We start from the raw sequence: 21,790 nt of genomic DNA on the forward strand, positions 1-21,790 counted from the left end.
TAGCAGAGGGATGTGACCCATCAGTCTGTGCCTCAGCCTCCCAGCAAGGGTGAAGACAGCAGAGTGCTGGCACAGACAGGCCACAAGGGGGCGCAACACCTCCACGCAGGGTCTCTTCGCAATTCAGTAAGAAAAACCACCTACTAGGAGGCAAGACGTGGGAAATCCAACTCATGGAGTAAATCTGGAAAACCGGTAATGAGTCTGCCATCTTCCTTCTATGATATTAACGCTAAGACAATGTATCAATTTCCTTCTAGATCCTACACCACTGTGGCAACTCAGCACCACATAAGCCCCAGGCCACTCACAGAATCCAAGACCTGTGTGTACCGACACCAGCAGCAACACTTCACATTATAGCCACCACAAGGGAAACAAACTGAACAGAAATTTATTTCTCACAGAATTAGACCTGATATATAGACAGTTTATGTAACACTTAGAGTCTTGTCAACAAAACAATAGCTGGTTACAATTAGCACATGCGATTCACTGCAAAGATAAAAGTACATAGGACAGACAGACAAGCTTTCCAAATGAAGTTAGATGAGGTGGGGTAAAAACAAAGGAACAAGAAAGGATTGTGTTTACACATAAATGGGAGCTAGTCAGGATATAAAAAGGAGACATAGATAATGCTTATCACTGCATTGTCATGCTAGCAAATTGCACTTATTTTTAGAGCATATTCAAAAAACATGTACATTAAGACTAAAGAATTTTCAAATATAACTTTTAAAATATCCCTTTGCTTAGACATCACAGTTTGGTGGTATTGTACCAACATTGGAAACCTGTAGTTACTGTGCAAAACCTATATTCAAGGGATAAAAAATCTGGAACATTTATCACCACTGGCCTTAACTGCACTTTCCATTATGATCCATTAACTTTAAAGCGCAGCCAGTTAATGAAATGAAACTACCACGTTGGAGGGAAATACTGACAGTAGCAGCAGAAAAAAAAAAAAAAAACCTTAGAATTTAGGAACAAATGACTATAATGTTAGTAGCACACCCTGAGTTGCCACCTTTTAATTTTAATACAACATTCACCAGAAGATCATGCTAATGCACTTGCTAGTAGCATTTATGATGGAAAAATAGACTAAATCCAAAGACATTTGGCTTTGGACAGTTCTGTCTGGACTTACATCTGAATCCCGTTTATAAGCAGTCTTAAAAGGAACTGCAGGCAAGGTCAGTCCCAAGAAGAATTAGGGTGTAGGTTTGTTAGCTTATATCTTTACTGTCATCTAGGACAATGCTTAATTTTAGGTTAACGCTAAATACCTGGCCATTTTATAGCTCATTTTAATTTACCAAAAAGTACAAAAATTTCTACAGTTATCCTACCTGGGCACTACAATCTAACATGGTACCTACACTGGAAAGCTATTCCAATAATTTTCTTGAACTTAAAGTTTTATGCAGCTTATTTTATTGACACAGAAGTACATGGTTTAGAAATTTGGTCTTAATGCCAAATGAACAAAACCAGGAGAATGTAATATTCTCCATTGTGAAATTACTTGGTCATTATATGCCAGTAAACAAATATTTTTGGGAATTACCTAAGAGCCTTATACTCCTATATTTTTGCCATGGTTTTAACTAGCTAATTGGATAGAAAAGACATCTTTAAAACTTTGATTTCTATTCCTAAAATTACATGTTCTCCTTAAGAGTTTTAATAAATTTTTATAAGCATATTTCAACTTTATTATCCTTTAACTTTGTAGTAAGAGCTAGGGTCACTGGCTAGTTTCATGCCCTTATCAAGGAATCAGGTTACTATTAAGTGAACAACTAGGTAGGAAAGAGACATGAATATTAAACACATGAATGATTTGGTTTTTTTCCTTCTGCTCAAATGTTGGGTGTTCTTGAGTGCTAACTCATCCAAGCTAAAAAAAGGATTAAAATTCTAGATCTTAAGGAGTATAAAGCTTTATGATTTATAGTTTTCTCAGTTAGCATTATGCCTTTGAGAGAGGAAAATGACGGACAGTCAAATTGCAATAGCAACACCTACTAACATACTGGGTCTTTATTTTTCTTAAAGGGGGCAGCAGCTGCATTAGAAGCAGTGAATTGCTTTTGTCTACAAAGAGGCTATTTTCTGAAGTACTGGCATTACCTTAAACATTTTTAGACATTAGAGATCTTAAACTATTAAATTCCCTAGCTTTCAGGCTGTTTTTTCCGTAATCAATTTCTTTCTCTGCCCATGTAAAATGCAATATACGTGCATCAGAACAGATTATTCTAGGACAAGTAATTCTAGGAAAGTAATTTCGTATTTAAAACATTTGGACTGCTTTTCTGAGGGCAGAGATGTACGTAACATATTAGTGCTCAGATGTATATTCGTTTCCTGAATGAACTTTTGACAGCAATCATAAATGCACTTAACATGTTAAAGTGCTCTTGAGGCGGGGGGCATTCTCTCACTGTCCCATGTTCTATACAGTTTTCAACATGCAAGTCTGTTTTATTCTCTTTTCTTTAGATCATGCGTTCCATTTTTGCCCTCCAAAAAACAACAACGTTCTTCAAAACACAGCTACTAGTACACGATTCCTATTTTGAAGACACATAAAACGTCCTAAGTCTAAATTTCCTCCCAGACACACAAACATAGCAAGGCAGATTCGGTCTCGATCAGGGGCAGCCTTTGAAGACCGACTAACACGGTGTCAATACCATTACCTGTGGCCTAAGTCAACCTCTATCCCTGTGGACCCCTCTCTCTCTTCATCTACTTCACTTCTGTTGGTTTTGTCTAAAGCAGGAAACTGGGTCTCTATCACAAGGCGGATCATGCATGTGAAAGAACTCGGCAAAGTATCAGACATTGTATAATTGCAAGAATACAAAGGATAAAATATACCGGAAAGGCTAATATGAACATATTTGTAAAAAGCAGAATTCTATTTCAATTATAGAGGTGTACCAATTTCTCTTAGCCTTTAGTCTCCTATAACCACTACAAACTATTTTAAGTCTGCCTGGTTTCTGAACCTCAAATACAACAGAAAAACAACCCCACTTCCTCCACCCTCACTTGATAGCAGTAATCTACCACAACCCTACATGGCGATTTCTTCCTACTCATTCAGCCCCTGTCTCTGTCACATGTGGTGGTTAGGGGAGGGCCCAAGTGTGTGAGAGGCTTTAGCACTAGACTCTGGAGGCCTGGCTGCCTTCTCCCCTGAAGAAGAGAACTGTCAGGAAGAGGTTTAAAATGTTCTTAAATCACAATGTAGAACTAGGTTTCATCCTCCCTCAGAACTGGCAGATATTAAATAAAATGCCATCTCTGTAAATGTCTGTACAATTAGGATTTTGCTATCAGCAATATTCACAGTTTTGGGGGTTCTCTTTTGTTTTGGCAAGTATTGCCCCAAGTCCTCCTAACTTAGTTCCTTCAAACACCTAGAAAAATTTTAAACCTCAGTATGCTTAGTTCAATTAAAACACATTTTAAGCTGAAGGCATTGTATAAAGTGCTTTGTCAACCAAATTCATTCCTAGCTTTTTCAAGGGTACTCACTGAGTTTGTGAACTGGACCTTTAAAAATAAAAAGGTTGTTAATGATAAAAAGCAAACAGATTATATATTAAAAATGAACTATTTTTAATCTGCCATGTTAAAGCTCAACTTCTTTCCTCTTGTAACAACTGGCAGTGTCGTTACCTATGAAAGAACTGACAAATATTTTCTATGTTGCTATGAATATAAATGCTGGACAACAAAAGCTGGGCTCATAGTTATGCTCCGTGGACCTCTGCTTAAATTACGCTGTCAGCTGCAGTAGAGCGCACACCTTGCTCCTCCTGTTTTTGGTATTAGCTATGCCCATGCCGCTTGGTTGACTACTCGCATCAAGATCAGTACAGCTGTGCGGAGTTTATCGCTGCTTACCATTCATACATTGACTTTATAAAGTTCAGATAAGCTGTGGTTTTCTTCAGTGCAACCATCCCACAGCAGTACAAAGTCACTCAGCTATTCAGAGGATGAAGTCAGTTTATGTAGTGCTTGAAGTTGAATTCCAGATATTCTGGAATGGAAATAGCCCCATGTAAGATTTGTCCTCAAGGGCAAAGGATCATCTTCAGGGAGCGAAGATTATTTTTTATCTGAAATCACAGATAAACGATCTTTACATGTACTTTACAGGTATGCTGAAGCTGTAATGGGCACGAGTCTCTCACTGAGGCACGTAGCCGCCTTGTCGTACAGTCTGTGGTAAGTAACTTTTAGGCATTCCTTCATCAATCACAGCTGCCACCCCAACGGTTTCAAATCTTTCTCCTTGTCCCTCAATACCTGGACCAAAAGCATCCACTGCAGAAACTTCCTGAAATCCTTTCAATTGCCCAGACCCACAGGACTGCACCATATCCGAAATCTGCTGTCTGTGTCTAATAAAATCTTCCTCACTGACTGCTGAAACAGGCTTTGACCTTTCAAACTGGGAAATATCTGGACTGGTTTCTTGGTGGCTGCAGTTCTGTTTGAAATACTGTTGCCTGGGCAAAATGTTCTCACCACTATCTACATTATCTATTAACTGTAGCTCTTCCGGCCGTTCTTCTGAATCCAGCAAGGGCTGGGTGGATTCGGATCTTGAGAAGACTTGGACGGACGGGACCTGGTGTCTGTAGCCACTGTGCACCACGGTGGAGTACTGGACAGTGCCGGAGGTATTCTGTGCACACTCATTGTCATCGCTGCTGGAAATGCTCGGCCTCGAAGACGACATGCATGAAGACCCCCCGATACCACTGCTGTGCCCTTCAGTGCTCATCTTCTCCTTCTTGAACAGGTCCAGGGACTTCAGATCGTCTGGGAGAGGCTTTTTGTCATTGGGTTCTATCTCCACAACACTTACATCAGTGAAATTGCCATCTGAATACATCTGATCTTTTGAATTAAAGTTGTGCTAAGAAAGAGAGAGAATGGATTATCTCTTTTGGCATCTGTTCATTGAGAAACTCTGAGCTACATCTGACAGGAGTTAGAAGACAGAATGTTCTCAACTTTCAGTGGTACAGAAATAGCCTACGTTATCTTAAAATATTGTTAACTGCCCAAATAGTGATATGTGAAATACTGATAAATGAGTCTGAGAAGTCTGAATTGTCTCAGAACTTCTGAATCAGTATTTTTGGTTTCAAAGTTTGTAGACCATTAATTTATCAAATAGTATTTAATAGTTCACGGCAATACTAGGCAGCATAGGAGTAACTGAATAGAAAAATTAAGCAAAATCAAATGTGAATGGGGTTTTGTGGAATATAAAAATATGCAACACAGTCTAATCTATGAATTAGATATTTAAGGATACATACTAATGACTTTGCCTCTAGGGTAAATTTAAATTCAGAGTTTAAAATGGTAAACTTGGTTGTAAGCCTCTAAGAGTTCCCCATCCAGAAGTTTTATCACTTCAGGGTTGTGTTTGCAAGGTCAAATAACTGTAATGTTTGCTAAATGAAATTAGGAATGTCAGAACAAATATGCCACGTGGATAACTCCTGGAATATGAAGGTATTTTAACTAAAATTCACTTATGAACTGTTTTACTTTCATTTACTCCTTGATTCGGCCTGCTGTCTTTTGGTTGAAGTCCAAGTATATCCCAATGCCTGTGTAAAAATATAAACAACTCAGAAGCATTTTATCTTACCCTTGGAGGTGTGGGAGGTGACCACTGGGCAATGTGACTCTTAGAAGGATCTGGAACATTAGGCCAGATGTGTTTTTTAATGCTGAAAAGAAAAGAAACATGGTAGATACAAACTTCTGTTTATTACAAGTGTTTTCAGTGAAGTTTTAAAATCATAAACAAAAAATACCTATATGATCCAGAACACAAATTTTTGTCTTATGACCAATAAATACTTATGATCTTAATGTATTTAGAGAAAAAACTCTTAAAAGGCAAAAGCTAATCATCAGTATTTAGTTAAAAAAAAATCTCTCTAATCAAATCCTGTAATAAAAATCACTTAGAAACTTTACCCAGGGCAAAACATGATGTGGTACAGTCTTACCAACAACACAAAAGCAAACTTTTTCAATTTCCAATTTAAAAAATCCAGATAACAAAAATAAATGTTCACAATAAGATGTTCACCAAGTAAGATGATAAACTTGATTTTTTTTTTACATAAAAAGGTTGGCATTTAAAATATCCACTTCATTCAAATGGTCCATTTAATCAGAATCCTACTTAAGTATAAAAATTGAAATTAAAAGAATGGCACTTTTGGTAAGACAGAAAGATCCTACCACCCTAACTCTCCTGCAGGAAGCACCTGTAAGCCCGGAGATAATATAAAAGCAGTAAAGCTGATCAATGAACCCATGGCCACATTACTCAAAAGATCAATTAAATGTTCATTAAAAACCTTCCCACAAGGAAAACTTAAGATCTATAGGGGTTTAATTGTGAATTTCAATAAAAAATTTGAAAAAAGAAAAACTCTGCCAGAAAACTCGGGAAGTAGTTAACACATTCCTTTTATTTTATGAGGCCATTATTAATCTGATTTCAAAACCAGACACAGGTATCTCCAGGAAAAAACTACCAATGTCTTTCAAGAACACTGAATCCAGCAAAATACAATTTGTTACTCACGGAGGAAAGGCAGAAAAAAGCCCTATGATCTTCTCAGTAATTCAGATATAGCATTTGATAAAATGATACCCATTCATGTTAAAAAACATGAAAAAGAAACATACAAATGTCCCTGACTTACAGTTAATACCACATCTAACGATTAAAGACTGAAGGCTTTCTCCTCTGAAATCAGGAACGATGCAAAATTTCAGCTCCTACCACTTCTAGTCAACACTGTACTGGAAGCCCTAGCCTGAGCATTACAACAACAAAAAGAACTAACAGCTTGAAGACATTTTGAAATAACCGTAACTACTAGCAGCCAAAATGACTGTGTATGGAGAAAATTCTAGATTCCAAATAGCTACTAATTATGAACTTAACAATTTCAGTATACACAATCAATATTTTTAAAAAGTCAGCAGGATTTCTATATACTAACAATTAAATAGAAATTTTAAAAATTTGATTTATGATTAAAAAACCTTCATCTAAGAAAAGATGTGTAGGTAGGATTTGTCCACTAAAAACTAACACACTCTAAAATCAAAACTCAGGTTCATGGAATGAAAGACTTAACACTGTTAACATTACAGCACTCAAACTGATCTATAGATATAACAAAATCCCAGTAAAAATCATAGCAGGGTTTCTTTGTTTTCAAAGGAAATTGACAAGTTGATGTTAAAATTAATATAAAAAAAGGAAAAGAAAAAACCCAAAGTAATTTTGAAAAAGAACATAATGGAGAAATTCTATTTTCAATACTTACTACATGAGAGTACTTCAAAAAGTTGTTGGTAAAGGGCTGGCACTGTGGCCTAGTGAGGCTAAGCCTCCACCTGTGGTGCCAGCCACCCACGTGGGCGCTAGTTTTGAGTCCCGGCTGTTCCTCTAGTGATCCAACTCTCTGCTAATGGCCTGGGAAAGCAGGGGAAAATAGCTCCTACACCCACATGGGAGACCCAGAGGCGGCTCCTGGCTCCTGGCTCCTGGCTTTGGAATGGCCCAGCTCTGGCCATTGCTTTCAGCAGATGGAAGATCTTTCTCTCTCCCCCTAATTCTGCCTATCTGATAAATAAAATCTTAAAAAAAAAAAAAGTTGTTGGAAAAATGGAATTGAAAGTTTAGGGATGGGTGTTTGGTCTAGCAGTTAATTTGTCAGTTAGGATGTCCCAACCCCAAATTGGAGTGCATAGGTTCAATTCCTAACTCCAGCAGTTGGATTCCTGCCACCCATGTAGGAGACCTGGATTGAGTTCCCAGCTCCTGGCTTTGCACCCCACCCTCTCCTCCTTGCTATGTTACTGGGGAGTGAACCAGTAGATGGAGATCCCACTGATTCTCAAATTTTTTTTTTTAAAGTTTTGGTGTAACAAAATTTTGAAATTGATGCAGTTTTTTCTTAATACACATTTTCCATGAACTCTTTGAAGACCCCTTTTACTAATTAAGACAGTGTACTGGCTTAAGTCTAAACATTACTGGAACAAAATCAAAGTCCCAAAATAAGTACAGACTAACAAAAAACTGATTTTTCATAAAGGTATCAAAGCTATCACAGAAAAAAACCAGTCTTTTCAAAATAAATGATATTGGAACTGGAAATCTTAGAGAAAAAAGTAAGTCTGACTCTGACCTCACTCCATACACAAATTAACTTGAAATGGATCACAGACACAAAGAGCTACAACTACTGGTTTTTAAGAGGAAAGCATTGGAGAAAATATCTGACAATGAGTTAGGCAGAGATTTTTTTTTCAACAGGACAAAAAACTCAGGAACTACAGTGCAGAAAAACTGGTAAGAGGATGGAATTCAACATTAACTTTCTTAACCTAAAGTCATAGTTCTGAAAGCAAAAATGCAATGCACAGACTGTGACAAAAGTTTGCAAAACATGGATTTGTTAAAAATTTTCTAACAGAACTCTTATAGCTCAAAACTAACCAAACCACTCAGTTGAAGATGGGCAACAGATTTCAATAGACACATCACAAAAGAAGGTATGTAACAAACATGAAGAGTTCCAACATTAGCAATCAGAGAAAAAAGTCAAAACCATTACGAAACAGTACTAAATGTCCACTAGAATCAATAAACCTCATTGTACTAAGTATTGGTAATGATATGGGGTATTTGCTAGTGGGAATGCAATATGGTATAGCTACTTTGAAAACTTCTGGCAATGGGGCCCATGTTGTGGCGTAGCAAGTAAAGCTGTCGGCATCCCATATGGGCGTCAGTTGGAGACCCCGGCTGCTCCACTTCTGATGCAGCTCCCTGCTAATGTGCTTGGGAAACAATGGAAGATGGCTCAAGTATTTGGGCCCCTGTACCCACAAAGTACACCTGTTCAGTGTAACATTATTCATAACAGGCAAAAATAAGAAACAAAGCTCCAAAAAAAATAAATTTTGAGACATACTGTAGAATACAGCAGTAAAAATGAGAAAAATGTCAGTATGGGCAACATGGATTAACCACTCAAAACTATTATGATAAGGCAAAAACTCTACCCCAAAACAAGCAAAACTACAGTTACAGAAAGCAGATGCAATGATTGCCTGAATTTGAGGGTTAAGATAGACTACAAATCAGAATAAGGGAACTCATCAGGGTGATGCAAATGTCTATATTTAATTGTGTAGAAGTTACACACAAAAGTTATCAAATGATAAAATGAATGAATTTTATGGTATGTAAGCTATGGTCACTAAAGCTAGAGAAAAATGCAAAAAATACAAATAATGGTACTTACAGGTCTCTTTTATTAAAGCAGAACAACACTCCCAGAAGAGTTGTCAAGAGGAACGCTAAGCAAACAGGCACAACTATGGCTTCGATTTCTCCTTGAGCTAAAAGAAAAAAAAAAAAAGGATGATGGGGAACAATTACTGACACATATACTAAGAAATACTAAAACTTTTCAACCAGATTATTAATGAAAAGATGAACTACAATCCTCTTTCCTTTACCCCTTTTCCTTGGCAAATCACACCTTAGCTATTTATACCTTAAATAGTAACCTGGTCACACAGAAATCATAATACATGTTGGCTAGGGGGATTACAATTAGTTTGGTACACTGGATAATCTATCTGGTAAACTAGAGATTTCAAATCCAACCACTTATTTATGATCTTATTCAGCGGAATCTTAGCAAAGCTTATCTTTGCATCCTAATACTCAAAGAAATTATATCTCAGCAAATACAAATGTTGGGCAGAATTGGAAAAGCTATAAAACAATCTCAATTGAAATATATTTATCTTCTGCAAGGAATAAAAATAGAATCTGCAGAAAAAATATTTAATGGCTTTTACCATTTTCCAAAAGCAGGTGTGACAGAGGGCTAAGAACATTAGGAGATAATCAGCAGGTACAAGGAGTAGCACAAGTACAAATAAATAAGGCAGACAAATCTATTTGCATTTAAAAGAGAAACTAATCAATCTGTAAGTGATTATATATATCCTATGAAGCCAGCAGAAATAAAGAAATCAGACTGGGGAGGGGTGTGTTGTGCAGCAGGTTAAGCTGCCACTTGGGGTGACTTGCATCCCATATCATAGCGCTTGGTTTAAGTCCCTGCTTCTCCACTTCATATCCAGCTTCCTGCTCCTGTGTCTGGGAGGCAGCAAATGAAGGCTCAATTACTTGAATCCTGCCTTCCACGAAGGAGACTGGAACAGATTTCCTGGCTCCTGGCTTTGGCCTGGCCTAGCTTTGGCTGTTGCAGGCATCCGGGGAATGAACCAGTGCATGGAAGCTCGCTCTCTCTCTTTCTGACTCTGCCTTTCAAATAAATAAATCTTTAAAAAACAAATAGGAAATTAAAAGCATAGACAAGTAATTCTGAAAGGGCTATTATGCAATAACACAAGTAAGTATGACAAATTTGGAGAGAAAAGTAGATTAGAGACTACAGGATAAACAATTGTTTTAAATTATTTCTGGGTGAAGGACTAGAACTAATTTTTCTTTTCTGTAATTTACTGTATAATCTAAATTCCCTATAAATTTCTGATTACAAACCTTTTGTAATCAGGAAAAGTATTTTAAATTTTTCTAAGGATAATGGCATAATTTCATTTGTTGTTTAGTAACACCACCACATGGGACAAGCCTTACCCCACAAACAGTTCCAACAGCAGAATTCAGGATATCTGATCTATGTTAGGTAGATTCAGTCTCTCATTCAACAGTTACTCAACCAACAAGAAACATAGAAGTTATTATCATATACTATGTTGACACTTGGGGCTGTGCATTACAATTACAATAAAATGATTAGAGTCATTCAAAATGTGTGTGAACAGAAGGAAGGAAGTGGGTCTGGTGCTGTGGCATATCAGGTAAGGCTGCTGCCGGCAGTGCCGGCATCCCATATGGGTGCCAATTTGAGTCCCGGCTGCTCCACTTCTGATCCAGCTCTCTGCTATGGCCTGGGAAAGCAGCAGAAAATGGCCCAAGTCCTTGGGCCACTGCACCTGCGTGGGAGACCTGAAAGAAACTCTAGGCTCCTGGCTTCAGATCAGCTCAGCTACAGCTGCTGTGGCTGTCTGGGGAGTGAATCAGTGGATGAAAGACCTCTTTCTTTCTGCCTTTGCCTCTCTGTAACTCTTTCAAATAAATAAAATAAATCTTAAAAAGAGAAAAAGAAAGAAGGAAGCCTAAGACTGCTTTAGAGAATCCAGGAGTGATCAAATAATAGGAGGACCTACACTAGGGCAATGTAGTAGGAAAAAGAAGATGGAACAAATTATGAGTTTACAAAGGAGGATATGATTATGAAAGAGTACTCACAAGAAGTACTGAGGTGTTATGAATAGGACTTGACTTTTGGTTTACATGAGGGAAAAATAAATGAAAAATGTATTGCAATCATTAAATTTCTGGCTTTGGCAAAGAGATGATATAGCATGTAAACAACAAAAGAAGAGACATGTTGTCTTTTTTTTTTTAGATTTCATTTATTTATTTGAGAGGAAGAGTTATAGAGAGGGAGATACAGAGAAAGGTCTCCCATCTGCTGGTTCACTCCCCAAATGGCCCCAACAGCTACAGCTGAGCTGCTCTAAAGCCAAGAGCCAGGAGCTTCTTCTACGTGAGTGCAGGTGCCCAAGCATTTGGGTCATCCTCCACTGCTTTCCCAAGCTATAAACAGAGGACATCGAATACGGTGCCCGTATGGGATGCCAGCACCACAAGCAGAGGCTTAACATATTGTGCCACAGTGCCAGCCCCAAGACATGTGTTTTGGCTGAAGTTATGGAAGAGGATTCTGAATAGGCAGATAAGAAAATAGGGCTAAGAGGGGGGCAGCGTTGTGGCATAGTGGGTTAAAGCTCTGGCCTGCAGCACTGGCATCCCATATGGGCGCTGGTTTGAGTCCCAGATACTCCACTTATGATCCAGCTTTCTGCTATGGCCTGGGAAAGCAGCAGAAGATAGCCCAAGTCCTTGGGCTCCTGCACCCATGTGGGAGTCCTGGAAGAGGCTCCTGGCTCCTGACTTCAGATTGGCTCAGCTCCGGCTGTTGCAGCCATCTGGAGAGTGAACCAGTGGATGGAAGACCTCTCTGTCTCTACCTCACTCAGTAACTCTTTCAAATAAATAAAATAAAGCTTTTTTAAAAAAAAATAACGCTGAGAGTAGCGCTCTTAGTAGAATAGGAGAAAAATCATTTAAAAGTACAGTAGAAAGGCCGGCGCCGCGGCTCACTAGGCTAATCCTCCGCCTTGCAGCGCCGGCACACCGGGTTCTAGTCCCGGTCGGGGCACCGATCCTGTCCCGGTTGCCCCTCTTCCAGGCCAGCTCTCTGCTGTGGCCAGGGAGTGCAATGGAGGATGGCCCAAGTGCTTGGGCCCTGCACCCCATGGGAGACCAGGATACGCACCTGGCTCCTGCCATCGGAACAGCGCGGTGCGCCGGCTGCAGCGCGCCTACCGCGGCGGCCATTGGAGGGTGAACCAACAGCAAAAAGGAAGACCTTTCTCTCTCTCTCTCTCTACTGTCCACTCTGCCTGTCAAAAAATAAATAAATAAATAAATTTTAAAAAGTACAGTAGAAGAGAACAAGGAAGGATCAGGAGAGAAGAGCCTCAAGGATGAGTATAGAGTGGAGGGAGTTTCAAGGATGTGAAAGCCAACAAGGTTAAATGTCAAAAAGGCCAGAGAAAAGATGAACACCACAAAGCACACACTAGTGATGACTAAGAGGTCTTCTATGAGTGACCCCAGAAGGGTTTCAGTGGGGTCGGAAGCCTTATTTCGGTAGGCTGGAGACTGAGCTGCAGATATGGGGCAAGTGAAGTCTGTAAGGGGGGAATACAGTAGCCTACCTATACAAGGAAGGAGTAAAAGTAGAAACGAAGGGAAGACACCACACAGGAGCCAGTGAAAAATGGAACCCACCTAGATCTTTATTGCTTTGGAATTCAAAGTTTAGCTGAATGCAGTCCGAAACAGCTTTAATAAAATACCAAAGTAAGGAATAGTACTTTCTATAGTTCAAAGAAGTAAAACAATATAAACATCATAATTTATGAGTACTTCCATGAATCCAAATTTGTACTTTTAAACAAAATTTTAGCACAAAAACCATTTTTATTCATTAAAGAAAAATCAACATTATTTCTTACCAAACTTTGGTGTAGTAAATGTGAATTCTGGACCATCCTTGCCGCCTTCATCTGTGTATGCTACCATTCGTACCATGTACAACGTGTCGCTAGTCAAAGAGGACAGTGTATATTCTGTGTGCGAAGAATCCACATTCACCGCTGCAAGAGATTAAAACCTGTGCTTTATTCTGCCACGCAACACCTCGACTCAGCTGGGCTCTATTTAGCGTTCTGAAAGCATTCAAGATGATGATTTTTGCCAGCAAACAGCTTTTGTAACTGATATACTTTTGTGAGTACAATATTTTAAAAATACAGTCATGAAAGCACCATAATCATATTCTAAGGTGTATTCTTTCTAGGAACACCATATATTTTAAACGTTTTATTTAAGGTGAGAAATGAGTATAAAAATTTAAGAACTTGATCTTTAATGATGGATACAGTTTTATTACCAGTCTCATTTCCGATGATGGTTTTATAAAATATAGTGTAATTTCTGATAAATCCATTCTGAACATCAACAGGAAGTTGGTCCCACTCTAGGACAGCTTCGTTTTTCCCCACTTTCTTTGTCCGAACCATAGGTCCTTGGGAAGGTGCTAAAACAAAAGAAATATATTTGCTAACTGAAAATTATTAGCATTTAGTGAATCATTAAAATTTATAAAATTTCCTTATAATAGAATTATTCTACTATAATGACACAAGTCCTTATTTAAAATAATGTGATAAAATCTTTGTTAAACTAAACTGTTAGGCTGGCGCCACAGCTCACTAGGCTAATCCTCCACCTATGGCACTGACATCTAGGGTTCTAGTCCCAGTCGGGGTGTTGGATTCTGTCCTACTTGCTCCTCTTCCAGTCCAGCTCTCTGCTGTGGCCCGGGAGTGCAGTGAAGGATAGCCCAAGTGCTTGGGCCCTGCACCCGCATGGGAGACCAGGAGGAAGCACCTGGCTCCTGGTTTCGGATCAGCACAGCGCACCGGCTGTGGTAGCCATTTGTGGGGGTGAACCAACAGAAGGAAGACCTTTCTCTCTGCCTGTCCAAAAAAAAAAAAAAAAAAAAAAAAAAAAAAAAGAACTGACTACACAGTTTTCAAAGAAAAGTAAGTTTGGACTTACGTGCTTGTTTAAGGTATGCCTTTATAGATTCTGGACTTCCTGGTCCATCTGCATATACTGGAGTGACTGTTATCAAATAACATTTGCTCTCTGCAAGGTTCCCTGAAGTAAGAACAGCAGATTAAACATTTTTTTCATACTCTATTTTTATTTAGAATTTCATGACTATTTAACTTTCTGTTAAAAATGTAGTTTTCTAAGTAAGCAATGTCTTTTTTGTAATGGATTCAAGCTCAATAGAATAAAATTGCTTATAAAAGTTTACTTTCTTTTCATACAGTAGATAAAAATTTGAAGTTTTAAACTAATGATAATATTTATATTCAGGATTTACAAAATACTGATCTCAAATAATTCTGAGTCTTCCTTAGGGTTTAATAAATTTTGTGTATCTTATCTAATTCTCTGAGATTTGCCTACTGAGCAAAATACCACTATTAAGACTGAAGGAAGGGGCCGGCGCTGTGGTGCAGGGGGTTAACACCCTGGCCTGAAGCGCCAGCATCCCATATGGGCACAGGTTTGAAACCTGGCTGCTCCACTTCCTGTCCAGCTCTCTGCTATGGCCTGGGAAAGCAGTAGAAGATGGCCCAAATCCTTGGGCTCCTGCACCCATGTGGGAGACCTGGAAGAAGCTCCTGGCCCCTGGCTTCAGATCGGCACAGCTCCGACTGCTGCAGCCAGTTGGGGAGTAAACCATTGGATGGAAGACCTCTCCGACTCTCCTCTCTGTGTAACTCTGACTTTCGAATAAATAAATAAATCTTTAAAAAAAAAAAAAAAAGCTGAAGGAAAAGCCCCAAAGGCTCTCATTTGTTAGACACTAAAGTTGAAAAAAGTGAAAGAATTAGTGATATTCCCACCGATTAAATAATTTTTTCACATACTTTTTACTTAAAATCATCCAAATTATCAACATATCTACTCTTTTAGCATATAACTATAAAATTTCTTTATGTAGCATAATCTACCCATAACAGAAAATTACATGTCTATATGGAATATATCCCTCCAATAAGAACTTATATTTTCCATAACTATTATTCATAAGGTTATATATTCCTTTGCTTTCTTAAACAGAGTAATTTTACCTTTTCTTGATGATTTAACATTACCAAGGAATGAACAATGTTTATATTCTGCTAAAACAGTGACGCTTTCAGGGCTGCCTGCCTGACTTTAATGTCTCCTGAGCCCCTGCTATGTTGTTCTGTAAAAACTTTCTATTGGGGCCAGTGCTGTTGCACAGCGAGTTGATCCTCCACTTGTGCCATCCCATATGGGTGCCAGTTCTAGTCCCAGCTGCTCCTCTTCCAATCCAACTCTTTGCGATGGCCTGGGAGGGCAGTAGAAGATGGCCCATGTGCTTGGGCTCCTGCACCCATGTGGGAGACACCGAAGAAACTCCTGGCTTCAGATTGGCACAGCTCCAGTCACTGCAGTTATTTGGGGAGTGAACCAGTGGAAGAAGACCTTTCTCTGTCTCTCCCCCTCACCGTCTATAACTTTACTTCTCAAATAAACAAAATCTTAAAAAAAAAAAGTTTCTATTATCCAATTATTCCTAATCTATTTCCTCCCTGGATCCACCATGTTTTAATGTAATAAGGTTAATATGCTAGCCAATCAAGCTCATTAAAACTGTACGTTACATAATGGTACATAATGGTTTAATGAGGGCCAGTCTATTTTATGAATAAACCCCAAAAACTTAAAGCTGGTATCCTTGTTATGGGTTTTCTTTGATTAGTCATATTATCCACAGCTAAATTCTAATAATTCTGTTTCTGATCACTATAAGCTCAGTGCCCGCGTCTGCTGAAAGTTGTTACAGCTCATTACAGGTTACCCTTTACAGCAGTACCTTAACAGAACAGTCCACCTTGGAACTTATTATATCTCATTTCTCCCTGTCCTTTATTAGAACATCCAACTGAAAGGCCTAAGGAAACCGGCACTCCAGTTTGGCTTCCCCTATGTCATGTCTGGAAGACATTAAACAAGTCATCCAGATGCTCTACCTGTTTTCTCATCTAAAGGATGAGGGAATTAAATCGGCTACAGAGAATACACCACCTCAGCAGCAATGGCTGTACTTTCTTACATTCTGCTACTTCTTTACAGTTTTGTTAATACAATATTAGGGTATAAAAAGATGGCAGTATTAACCTCACTCTGTCCAAAAAGAAACCCTATAGATTCAGAGGGGTTAAGTGCAACTTGCTGAGAGCCACACATCTTGTAATTAATGAGGCTATGATAAATTGGGAGTCTTTTTCAATGGCCTACGAAGTCTATAAAACAGCAAAGAATACGCAAAAGAAGAACTAAAGAGTTTGACACAGGTTATCGAATGCAATGTTTCTAGTCAGAGCTACCTCTTAAATATGTGAGATGCGTGGTACCATCTTCTTGTTGCCAGTCCAGGATACAGGGCAATTTATCGGATAACACACACCACTCAAGTATGTATTTCCTTACAGATTCATTTGGAGCAGTCCATTCTACCCAAAGCCTGTTATCTTTTGGGAATGCTTTAAGATCCACTACAGGACGAGTAGCTGTAAAACAAAAAGTTTGAATACTGATACAATAAATGAACATTCAAACTTCCAAAAGCTTGACATTTCCAAAATATGATTTATCAATGTATGATATAAACATGTATTTACATGAATTAAAGCACTCACATATTATGACTTACATGTAAGGCAGTTTATTTTTAAGCTTCAATTCTTGCTTTACCAAAATTCTTCAAATGTTTTGTCTAAGTCTGTAATTACAACTTTCTCTTCTTTGAAAACCACAAATAAACCAATATAAGGATACTTCAAAAAATTCATGGAAGATGGAATTAAAGCATGTTTGTTTTAGTGCACACATTTTTGAAATCCACACATACTTTTTAATATGCATTTCTTATGAACTTTTTGAAGACCCTTGCACACAGCAACCCCCATCCTTATCCATGGGGTTATGTCCCAAGACCCCCAGTGGATACCAGAAAGATAGTACCAAATTGCTTATATACTATGATTTTGCTACACGTAATATCTATTAGGTTTGATTTACAAATAAGGCAAAGTAAAAATTGCAATAATAAATAATAGAACTTTAACAATATACTGTAAAAAAGTTATATGATTGTCCTTTCTATTTCTCTCTCAAAACATTTGCTCATTCTTCTTGTGATGATGTGAGGTGAGGAAGCACTTTACGGCTTCTCTCTGACATAGCGAAATTGCCAGCATTACTAATCTTGTGTGTCGGAGCCATTATTAAACAACAGAGTGTGACCTGAACACAAGCACTGCAATGCTGTTGACAGTGGATCTGATAACCAAGACAACTAAGTGAGTAATAGGCAGGCAGGGCAGGCAGCACATAGAGTGTGCATATGCCAGAGGGAAGGGATGACGCACGTCCTGGTTAGGGGATGGTGGGGGCCAGGTAATGAGATTTAACCTGGCTACTCAGAATGGCATTTAAGTCATATGCAAATTAAGTAAAACTTTCAAAACCTTTAATATTTTAAAAAACAATTAAACAAACAGAAAATGCTCAAATGCATTAAATAGCTGACTGTAAGGTTTATGTGAGCCACGCAGTGATAGAAGTATTTCATCCATTCTGATGAAATTTGCCTGCTGACTAATCTCTAAAACTATGATCAGCTCTGATACTAACAGTGTCTGCCAGCTCATTTCTGAAAATGAGCAGATACAGGCTTAGACTACCTGTGCATTCAAGAGCCCTGTCCATACCCAACCATTCTTTTGCAATCATAAGCCTGGTTCCGCCTCATAGACACAAACCTTGAAAGTCACAGGCGGGGATAGTTAAAACAGATGGATCTGACTTGCCAACCAGATTTCTTGCTGTTAGAGTAGCTATATAACGATCATTTGTAAGATTTACTGTCAGTTTTGTGTCATTAACTGTGTAATTTTGTAAACGTGATTTCCATCTCGTGAGGGTCACTTCATAATCCAATATCCTTCCGTTGGCTTCAAAAGGAGGTAATGTCTGTAACAAAATAATTTTTATTTAAAAATTTTTATTTCATAAAAATAGTCAGTAGAATTGAATAATCAGTTTCTTTAGATTCAGAAATTTTGCCATTAGTCAAACCTCTAAATATTAAACTAGAAAGGGCTGACAACCTCGTTTTCAACTCACAACTAAAGTAAAATTACTACATTCTTAATGAAGAGTAAAAGCATTAACCGAACTAAGAGGGTAAAACGGCATCATTCTGTTTTTAAGCTCTGTATGCAATTCTCCACTACAGCGATATGGGCCTAAATTAATTTATGTTATGCTTGATTTTCTATTTTTTAAAACATGATAGACTCATACACTTGTATCAATTTATCAACATTTTTGACTATCCCAAATTATGAATTCTCTGGAAAATTCAATCAAGTACAAGACAGGGTCCCTTTTCTTATAGAACTTGTAACTTATAAAGCTGTGATAAAATATTTATAAAGTACTTAATATCTGCAGTTTCTGAACCTGACCCTACATCACACATAAAGCTGTTTCTATTTATTAAAAATATTTATCAAATGCTTTGCTGCTACTATGATGAATGAAAATTTAAGTGTTAAAAACCTCCATTTATGGGCCTGAGCGGTGGTATAGTGGGTAAAGCCGCCACCTGCAGTGCTGGCATCCTATATGGGCACCGATTTGAATCCCGGTAGTTCTACTTCCAATCTCTGCTATGGCCTGGGAAATCAGAAGATGCCCCAAGTCCTTGGGCTCCTGCACTGGCATGGGAGACCCAGAAGAAGCTCCTGGTTCTTGGCTTCAGATCAGCACAGCTTCAGCCATTGTGGCCAATTGGGGACTGAACCAGTTCACTCGTGCTCACTCTCCCCACCTCCCGACCTCTCCCCAGCTCTCCTCCTCTCTCTGTGTAACTCTTTCAAATAAATAAATCTTTAATAAAAAAAAAAAAAAAAAACCTCCATTCATACCACAGAAAGCATATTTATGCAAGAAATAAAGAATATAATTTGTTTTACCTTCCATATGAGTTGTACAGATCGATAGCCATGAGTATGGGATGGATCTACCTTATACCAGAAACTTGGTGCTTTGGATGGTCCTAAAGAAAACACATAAACATCTGAAAATAAAAAGCTTAAATTTTTTTTTTTTTGACAGGCAGAGTGGACAGTGAGAGAAAGACAGAGAGAAAGGTCTCCCTTTGCCATTGGTTCACCCCCCAATGGCCGCTGAGGCCAGCGCGCTGCAGCCGGCGCACCGTGCTGATCTGAAGCCAGGAGCCAGGTGTTTCTCCTGGTCTCTCATGCGGGTGCAGGGCCCAAGCACTTGGGCCATCCTCCACTGCACTCCCGGGCCACAGCAGAGAGCTGGCCTGGAAGAGGGGCAACTGGAACACAATCCGGCACCCTGATCGGGACTAGAACCTGGGGTGCCGGTGCCGCAGGTAGAGGATTAGCTTATTGAGCCACGGCGCTGGCCAAAAAGCTTAAACTTTAACAGTAAAATAAAATCCTCTCTTACCTTGCTGTTAGTATCCTCACCCTTCAATTACATAGTGTAATTTGTACCAGTGTTTTCTCATCCCAGAACAATACAGCTCTGGGTCCTCCTTTAGTCACAGTGATGCGTGATGACTTAGATTATAACGGAGGTTTTTTAACCTTAAAATTTCACATAAAGGTACAAATGTACCCAAGCACTAGCATCTCAACCAGTAGCCAAGAAGCACGGCTATTTATTATTTTTTCAGTATCTTGTAACTGCACGTTCTGTTTTGGGTGCTGCTCTGTACTCATGCATGTACCTAAGTTTCCTCCTGTATGGGCTGCAGTCTTCCTAGCTTTCCTGTCCTCTTACGTGTTTTGTCATCTATAATTGCCTTTTAATGATCAACATTTCACCTAGATTTTATTCAAATCCATTTTAATTTTGTTGAGTACCAAATAATGCAAATCATCTTATATTCTGAAAAATCACTTAATACTACTTAATTTTTTTAAGACAAATGTTTTCATTTGTGATAAAATAAAAATGGGTACTACTTATTGCTAAAAATAACATTTTAGTAATATTTAAATATAAGCTTAAACTCTCCAAACACATATAAATAATATATTGCGGGTAAGTGTTGTGGTGGTATAGCAGGTAACCTGTGTTGATGGCATCCTACTTCCAATCTGCGTCCCTGCTAATGTACCTGGGAAAGCAGTATAAGATGGTCCAAGTGCTTGGGCCCCTGCACCCATGTGGGAGACCCAGAAGAAGCTCCTGGCTTCGGTCTAGCCCAGCCCTGGTTGCTGTGGTCATTTGGGGAGTGAACCAGTGGATGGGAGCTCTCTATAATTCAGCCTTTCAAATAAATAAAAAGAAATCTTTAAAAAAATATATATAGTGGCTGGTGCTGTGGCATAGTGGGTAAAACTGCTGCCTACAGTGCTGGCATCTCATATGGGTAGCCAGTTCAAGACCCAGCTGCTCCACTTCCCATCGATCTCTCTGCTCTAGTCTAGTAGAAGATGGCCCAACTGTTTGGGTTCCTACACCTGCATGGGAGACCCAGAAAAAGCTCCAGTCTTTGGAATAGCCTAGCCATTGTGGCCATTTGGGGAGTAAACCATTTGATGGAAGATCTCTCTGCCTCTAACTCTGCCTTTCAAATAAGTAAATCTTTATATAAATACATAACTATAAATATACACACACACACACACACACATATATATATATGGGGGGGGGGGGCTGGCATTATGGTGCAGTGGAGAAAGCCTTTGCCTATGACAATGGTATCCCACACTGGAGCAATGGCTCAAGTCCTGGCTGCTCTGCTTCTGATCCACCTCCCTACTAATATGCCTGGGAAAGTAGTAGAAGATAGCCGAAGTACTTGAACCCCTGCACCCACATGGGAGATGCAGATGGAGTTCTTTTATATTTTAAAGATTTATTTATTTACCTGAAAGGCAGAGTTACATGAGGCAGAAGCAGAGACAATGATGTCTTGCATCTACTGGTTCACTCCCTAGATGGTCACAACAGCTGGAGCTGTGTGATCTGAAGCCAGAGCCAGAAGCTTCTTCTGGGTCTCCCACATGGGTGCAGGGGCCCTAGGATTTAGGCCATCTTCCACTGCTTTCCCAGGTACATTAACAGGGAGCTGGATCAGAAGTAGAGCAGGGGCCGGTGCAGTGGGTCAAGGCTGTGGCCTGCAGTGTAGGCAACCCATATGGTTTGAGTCCTGGCTACTCCACTTGCAATGCAGCTCTCTGCTGTGGCCTGGGAAAGCAGCAGAAGATGGTCCAAGTCCTTGGGCCCCTGCGCCTGCTTGGGAGACCCAGAAGAAGTTCCTGGCTCTTGGCTTTGGATCAGCTCAGCTCTGGCCAT

At 39.1% G+C, this 21,790-nt stretch overlaps 1 protein-coding gene across 2 annotated transcripts in view; it reads right to left on the reverse strand.

Annotated features, from left to right (window-relative positions):
- Positions 1 to 376: 376 nt before the first annotated feature.
- Positions 377 to 21,790, reverse strand: part of IL6ST (interleukin 6 cytokine family signal transducer) — a 60,346-nt gene continuing 38,932 nt past the window's right edge. Inside the window, exons 9-17 of one of the 2 annotated variants that reach the window (XM_062211984.1) lie at positions 19,426 to 19,508; positions 18,208 to 18,418; positions 16,771 to 16,953; positions 14,393 to 14,494; positions 13,722 to 13,868; positions 13,285 to 13,425; positions 9,399 to 9,495; positions 5,702 to 5,783; positions 377 to 4,954 (exon numbers count right to left, since the gene is read on the reverse strand). In XM_062211984.1, the coding sequence (XP_062067968.1) occupies positions 4,220 to 4,954; positions 5,702 to 5,783; positions 9,399 to 9,495; positions 13,285 to 13,425; positions 13,722 to 13,868; positions 14,393 to 14,494; positions 16,771 to 16,953; positions 18,208 to 18,418; positions 19,426 to 19,508 (1,781 nt within the window). In that variant the 3' untranslated portion in view covers positions 377 to 4,219. The remainder of the gene's footprint in view (positions 4,955 to 5,701; positions 5,784 to 9,398; positions 9,496 to 13,284; positions 13,426 to 13,721; positions 13,869 to 14,392; positions 14,495 to 16,770; positions 16,954 to 18,207; positions 18,419 to 19,425; positions 19,509 to 21,790) is intronic. The other variant, XM_062211985.1, reaches the window with a different exon arrangement.

The sequence above is a fragment of the Lepus europaeus genome, chromosome 15, assembly GCF_033115175.1.
Source record: "Lepus europaeus isolate LE1 chromosome 15, mLepTim1.pri, whole genome shotgun sequence".
Lineage (NCBI taxonomy): Eukaryota > Metazoa > Chordata > Mammalia > Lagomorpha > Leporidae > Lepus > Lepus europaeus.